At 36.8% G+C, this 7,793-nt stretch overlaps 1 protein-coding gene across 1 annotated transcript in view; it reads left to right on the plus strand.

Annotated features, from left to right (window-relative positions):
* LOC107653811 (polypeptide N-acetylgalactosaminyltransferase 4-like) overlaps positions 1-2,799 on the plus strand; it is a 31,406-nt gene extending 28,607 nt beyond the window's left edge. Inside the window, exons 11-12 of the mRNA XM_016440644.1 lie at positions 1,766-1,918; positions 2,069-2,799. Of these exons, the coding sequence (XP_016296130.1) occupies positions 1,766-1,918; positions 2,069-2,197 (282 nt within the window). The 3' untranslated portion in view covers positions 2,198-2,799. The remainder of the gene's footprint in view (positions 1-1,765; positions 1,919-2,068) is intronic.
* Positions 2,800-7,793: the final 4,994 nt, after the last annotated feature.

A 7,793-nucleotide genomic window follows, 5' to 3' on the forward strand; every position in this document is an offset into this window, starting at 1 on the left:
TGCACTACATCCTCCATCTGGACAAACCAGGGACTTATGCAAGGATCCTGTTTGCGGACTTCATCTCCGCTTTTGACACCATCATCCCAGATACCCTCCTGATTAAATTGACAGAGCTCTCTGTACCCACCTCCATCTGTCAGTGGATCACCAGCTTCCTGACAGACAGGCAGCAGCTTGTGAGACTGGGAAAACTCATATCCAACACCTGCACCATCAGCACTGGAGCTCCTCAGGGGTGTGTGCTCTCCCCACTGCTCTTCTCTCTCTATACCAGGGATGGGCAACTTCGGTCCTGGAGGGCCGCTGTCCTGCAGAGTTTAGCTCCAACCCTAATCAAACACACCTGAACAAGCTAATCAATGCAGGACAGTGGCCCTCCAGGACTGAAGTTACTCCTGAAGTTTGCGGACGACACCACTGTCATCGGTCTCATCCAGGGCAGTGACGAGTCTGCTTGCAGACAAGAGGTTGAGCAGCAGGCTGTCTGGTACAGTCACAACAACCTGGAGCTGAACACACTCAAAACAGTGGAGATGATTGTGGACTTCAGGAGATACCCCCTGCACTCCCCCCTCTCACCATCATGAACAGCACTGTGGCAGCAGTGGAGTCATTCAGATTCCTGGGCACCACCATCTCACAGGACCTGAAGTGGGACAATCACATTGACTCCATTGTGAAAAAGGCCCAGCAGAGGTTGTACTTCCTTCGTCAACTGAAAAAGTTCAACCTGCCACAGGCACAGATGACACAGTTTTACTCAGCTGTTATTGAGTCAGTTCTGTGCTCTTCTATAACTGTCTGGTTTGGGTCAGACACCAAATCAGATATAAGAAGACTGCAACTGACTGTTAGGACAGCTGAAAGGATAATTGGTGTGCACCTGCCCAACCTTCAGGACTTGTACAACTCAGGAGTGAAGAAACGGGCAGGTAACATCTGCTGCATTCACGCCAGGTCGTAATTACTGTAATTTCGAGATGACAACACATGACGCTCTACTTGGAGCTGTTCACACCCTTGGACTCTGAACTATCGCACTATCAATGCCTAAACATAGCACCTAATGAATCTGAGGTGGTCAGGTGGTAGTGGTACAAGTTGTAGCTCTCAGAAAACTCCCAGTTCACAAGTTGTAATTACGAGTTCTACGAGGACGTGAATGCTTTTTACTAGTTGGTATCTCATAATCACGGTAATTCTGATATGACGTGAATGCACCTATCATCACAGAGCCCTCTCACCCTGTCCGCAACCTGTTTGCACTTCTCCCCTCAGGCAGACGTTACAGATCTCTGTGCACTAGAACATCTAGGCATAAAAACATTTTCCTCCCATGCCATCTCCAGCTTAAACAGCTAACACAGAAATTACCACCTGTCTTCTGTAATTCATTTCTTAATAGCTAATCATTGCATCCCTCTCTAGTATTATGTAAATACATATAAACATTTTTATTTATACAGCTTTATATACTGTAAATAATGCACAAATCTGTACATACATCTCCTGTTCCAGATGCATACCACATTATTATCATTTTATTCCCTTAGTCTTATTTAAATGTTCTTTCTGTTGTCATATGTATGTTTGTACCAAGAGCTCCTAAAAAACACAACAAATTCCTTGTGCATTTGCACACACTTGGTGAATAAAGCTCATTCTTATTCTGATATATATTCTGAAAAAAAAAAAAAAAACCAGAAATGCAAATGCGCCAAATTTCTTTTCAAACAAAATTTTATTTCTTCCTCTTTCGCAGTACTTCGAGTACACATCTCAAAAGGAGATTCGGTTTAACTCCGTGACAGAGCTGTGTGCTGAGGTTCAGGATGGAATGACACACATAGGGATGAAGCATTGTCCGCATGACGGTGCTCCCAGACCTCCTGGCATCATATGGGATTTCAAAGATGTGAGTCTGCTCGCCTACAGCTCACATTATCACTGAAGTGCCATCAGCAAACAGGATGAGATAAGAAACAAACAAAGTTATTGTATATCAAATCTGCTCTGTTGCATCTTCATGCCAAAAATTCCTTATCTAGCATTTGTGTCTTTTCAGGATGGCAGCATATATCACCCTCATTCAAACATGTGTATCACCTCCTACCGCACAGAAGACGGCCGTGCAGATATCCAGATGAGAAGTTGCTCTCCTGGAGACAAACACCAGCGCTGGAGCTTTGAGTGACTTTAAAACCCACGTGAACTTGGATGTAAGTGCAATTATCAAAAAGAATGTCACTTCTGACTTGGCATTAAAAAAGGAGTGAAGAACAGGCATAAAAATGGGACCCATCCATCCATATAGTGCCTTTGCAAACCAAAGTGGACATACTTGTAGTGCCAATTCTTGCGTTTCCTTGTTAGAGACATTCAATGTGCTATTCTAAGTCCAAAGTGCATATTAGAACTATTAATAACACACTGTAGCAAATTCAACCATCCAGCGTGTTGGAACAGCATTTTTGTTTACACTGATGCACTATACGCTTCTAGTGAATCATTAGACTCAGCAGTAACTAATCTTTAGATCTACTGCACAGCAATTTTATTTAATTGTATCAGAAGTGACTGATTTGAGGATGTCGTGAGTGGGTTTGTCTTGATTGTCATCTGTTGTTCTCTTGTTATATTTTTGTGTCATTTTGAGGCTGTTTTTGTATTACTAGGGAATTTAGGATCTTTTCACCTTATTTTGTGTAAGCTGCATGGACTATTTTGGCACACTGGTGTTGTGGATCTGTACCAGCATTTTAAGGGGCCGTTTACACGACAACGTTTTCAACCAAAAACTGGAAACTTTTTATGCGTTTTGACTGTTCGTTTACACTACAACGGCGTTTTGGGGACTGAAAATGCATATTTTTGAAAACAGGTTTCAAAGTGGAAGCTTTTTAAAACGGCACCGTTGTCGTTTCCATGTAAACACCCAAAACGGGAATCTTTGAAAACGGTGACGTCATGCGCGTGCATAGTACGTGTTAGGTATGTAGACATGCGCAGTACATGTCGATTTTAAAGGCAAGCGCGAACAAACATAAACAACAGTGGTGGAGTATATGGTACTGTTGTTGCTGCTCAAGAGTTTGCTAACGCTTCTTCAGCAAAGTGTGGATTTACTTCACCAATATTACAACCAACAGCGGAGACGCCTCATATACAGTACATCATATAATCTGCACTTCCCTAGGTACTATTAGTGTTTACTAACAAGGTGACAGCGCCAACTACTGGCCTGGCATACGTAATACAGCATTTTTGGCCATTTTCGTGGGTATGTGTAAACGCGAATCGTTTTGAAAACGTTGTCGTGTATATGTGAAACTTTTTAAAAACGCAAGGGAAAAACTTTGATGTTTTTGACAACACCGTTGTCGTGTAAACGTACCATAAGTCTCACTCACAGCTAACAGCAGTGTGCAAGTAGTTTGTTAATAATGTATGTACACTTGAATTTGAAGTAGATTACAGAAACTGTAATTCAGAGTTGGTATAAAATGTAACGCAATTGTGGACCAAATCTTTCAAATCCTAAACAGGTTGTCCTAAACCAAGTTTTTCTCTACTACACATTTGGGAATTATCCACTTTACCAGTTAATTGTTTTCCTAGAAAAATTAATTGCTGGAAATGTATTGACTCACCAGAAAGTGCCTCTTCAGACAGACCTTTTAAAAAGGTGCATTTTCCTTCACAAATCAGAGTATTACAGTACTTTATCAAGATGTTGGCCAAAGTAAAATTCAGAAAATTGACTAAGTGCTTGTATCACGGGTCTTCCAGCTTTCACACATAACTGAATAATGTATCAGTAAGTTTTGGTAAATATCTTGAAAATGCTATATCGTAAACTGTATATGGGTAATACCTTTATTTTTGCACTAAAATGCATTTAAAATGGCAACATAATTTTTTTTAGGTCTCATCCTTTGTAATTATCAGTGAATTACATTTTTTAGGGACTGTGGGAAAGTGAACATGAAATTTGAATTACTACTGATAAAGCACAGTTTGTGATGATCATGTGTTTTGCTGATGGACTGTAATGAAGTATTTTTGGAACATGGAAAAATATACAAAGTATTTTAGTCTCAATAAATTAAATTAAAGTTCTAAATGTTACATTTATTTTGGTGGCTTGTTTATTTTGACAGTGTGACCTGTCCTTGACTCTCTGTTGCTGTGCCATCTAGTGGTGGGAAAATAAGATCTGGGATTAGAATCAAAACTGTTTTTTTTTTTAATTCTAGTGTTTTATTTCCATGTTTTTGTAACATTGAAGTGCATTCATTCGAGATTTAATCAGGTAAAGTTCCCCATTTTACATTCCCTTAAAATAAAGTGTTCCCTGCACAGTTTTACATTTGTGACCCGAGCCTATTATATAAACCAGATCACGAGGAACCACATGAGGTTCTGCCAAGTCAGCTTCAAATGTTTAATAGCACACTTCCCAGGTGTGCCACACAACTACATAAATAAAGCTGGGGGTCACTGAACATTGACATGCTGCTTATGTCTACAGCATGCATAAATAAAGCTGTACTTTCCCCTATGACTTATGATTGGATTGTGGGCAATAGGTGTGTGATAGGTCCCCTCAAACTGATGCCAATTATGTTAGTTTCTTATTCCTCTGGGAATATCGCAGCAATGAGTAAGATGGCAATTATACATGAAGGACTCATCACGTTTCCCTTGAGGTCATTCAGTGGTAGTCCAAACAACTTGATTTCCTCTGCTAAAAGCTGCTCTGTTCATTTAGGTAGGTGGCAGTTTGCTATTAAAGGGACAGTCTGTTACACAACCCTCATGATATTTGCAAAACTCATCAATAATCTCAAAAATACAATAGAACTTATATAGGGTGTTATGAAGTATATAGCAGCCTATATTTAACTTATGTCTGATTGGACATGTTAGAAAAGCTGTTTTATATAGTTGTGTGTTCATACTTTATGTGGTAAATGACTGTGCAACATTGTGTTCAGTGTACCATAGATTATTACAACACTCTTTGGATCTTTTACAGTAAGAGTGTTCAATCAAAAAACTGTGGCACTCAAATTACCATCTCACTTCTCTGATGGCCTAATCAATAATTAAACACATTAATTTGGATAAACATACATTTTGCTTTCTACATGGATAATCTTACATATTTATTATAAAATATTGTTTATAAGAAGGGAAAGGATGAGGAAAATATTACAATAGTTTTGTGATGTAGATTTGGGTATGTCTCTTAAGAAAGTTAAAGAAGCTACTGATTATTTCCTTTTAATATTTCTAGCAACTGTAGTGACTGACTAAATATAAGTATAGTATCATGTTTTAATTCATACATGTTTATAATAAATAACAAAAATGCATTTAGTTTTATATTGTTTAAAGTAAAGCTGTACAGGACCCTGGATTTTTAATCAAATTGTTAGTTTCTTAATTCATATATATTTTTAAACCTTTTAATATTTATTTATAATTTTATGACATCAAAGGGAGCAGCCCAATCAAAACAGCTTTCTTAAACAGCTTTTTAAAATGGAAACTTCAGCATAATTCACTTACTTTCACATTACTAAGTTTGATTTTAAATAACCACCAAGAATGCTGAAAAGTAAACTTACAATCAGCAGAATGTGTCCAAAGATCCTGTATAAGCTCTTTCAAAATATTAGTTGTTTTTCTTTTATTGTGATAATAATTTAGTATTATTTAGATAATATCCATCAGGTCACTTTAGAAAGTTTATAATTGTAACATGCTTCATTTCATAAAAACGATAACAACAAAAAAAAGTTTATAACTTATTTAATGTCCAGTACAATGAACACTGGTTCTGACACTAGCGACATGCAAGTGATTATATGGATTTAATGTTATTTCAATACAACTTTCAATAATTTCATGCAAATGTGTTCAAATTAATTGAAAAGAAACAAAACCGTGTAATATGGCAGAAATTGTGAGAAAAGTGATGTCTACAGGAATGAACAAATATACACTTCAAATAGAAACTTCATATTCAAACTTCAAATAGTTAAGAAGTGTGTTGGTAAAAGGTTAGGCTGGTTGTGAAATGTGAATTAGGCATTCTTATTTAAATCATACATTATTTCACATATTAAGTAACAATGTATGTAAAGTTTCACAGGCTTGTATATCTTGGCATAACGGTGTTTATAAAGCGGACATGCACTAAATGGATTTGGATTAGCGCTCTGTCACAGTGTGTGACCCCTAAGACTCTCTGTGATTTGACCTGGATTTCTTTCTTTATGCCTCTTCCAGTTCTGCTGGCCTTATCTGACTAACAAGCCTGCTAATCTGAACATGCAAATCCCTCTATACATCAATCTACAGCCCTGCTCAGTGCTCAGACCTGTAGGATGTGCCACGGTATGACTGTGGCTCAAAACCAGTAAATGTTTTAAAAAAAGAATATCTAAAACCTGTTAATTGAAACTACTATATTTATTAAAAATTAAAATAAGTATCAACCTGTAATTGGTTCTCTTCCAGGGGTTACTACTGGGGGCACTGACATCGGGGATAAAACATTTTATAACATAAACAGTATCGTAACCAAAGAAAAAAGTTTTTCCAATGTTTTTTACTTTTTTAAATGAAAGCATCAAAACCCATCTAACTGTGGTTAGACATGAATATATGTAATTTCAAACGCAATGCTTCAATGACTATTAGTTCAAGGAAGGGGTCTCATGTTGTCAAAGAGGAGTCAGAAACAATTTTAACATTTGATCTCAAATTTCATCAACTATTTGTAGGTTTTTCACAAGATTAATCAAATAACTGATGCAATGGTCTTGTTTATGGATTGTGATACGAGTTTATTGGAGGTAGATGTAAAATGCATTATGCATATGTGTATGTATTTGTAACTCCTCAAAAAGAATTCTGGATGCATAATTTTTAGCATTTGGGCCTCTAAGCCAAGGCAATGACTCGCAGTGTTGGGAAGGTTACTTTGGAAATTTAATAGGTTACAGATTACAAGTTACCCTATTTAAAATGTAATAGTAGTGTAACTTTTTCAATTACGGTCAGACTTTCACAATCCTTCATCACTTGAATTAAAATGATCAGATTTGAACACATCCACCACAAAATCAGACTTTAGTACCACCTTCTACTTTGAGATTGATCTGAAGTTCAATGCAAATTTAAAATCATAAGAAATAGTTTACTGATACTGTTTTTGAAACCAAATCTTTGCATAACTACAGGAAACACTGCATCTAACAATGGTTTGGAAAATAAATAGTTAATTAAAAAATAATAATAAATAAAAGCATATACATCAACTCAAATATGGTTATCTAATAAGCATGTGTTCTATTCTGTGTACTAAACTCCTGAAACATTGGTGTCTCTTTGTATATGATATGACGATAGTTTTCTCAAAATAAGTCAAATGCTCATGAAGTGACTCAGAGCAGTTCTAGAGATTATGTTTATGTGTTCATGTACTCATATATTGAGGCGGCAGAGGCTGAAAACTGATTACAGTTACATTTATTTTGTAATTAAATTACGTAACGCCGTTACATGTAACTAGTTACTCTCCAACACTGCTGACTCGGAACTACAACCATTTTGCAAAAATACCCGCTGTTAAGTTTCTGTTTATTACGATTACAGTTCATTATTAGCCTACATCTGATCAAAATACAATAGAAAATGACGGATCATTCACATGGTTTCATTACGTTTCCCTCGTTTTCCATAAACTTACTTTTGGCGTCTGTGAATATGAATTTTGT

Source organism: Sinocyclocheilus anshuiensis, unplaced genomic scaffold (genome assembly GCF_001515605.1).
Source record: "Sinocyclocheilus anshuiensis isolate Anshui unplaced genomic scaffold, SAMN03320099.WGS_v1.1 scaffold223, whole genome shotgun sequence".
Lineage (NCBI taxonomy): Eukaryota > Metazoa > Chordata > Actinopteri > Cypriniformes > Cyprinidae > Sinocyclocheilus > Sinocyclocheilus anshuiensis.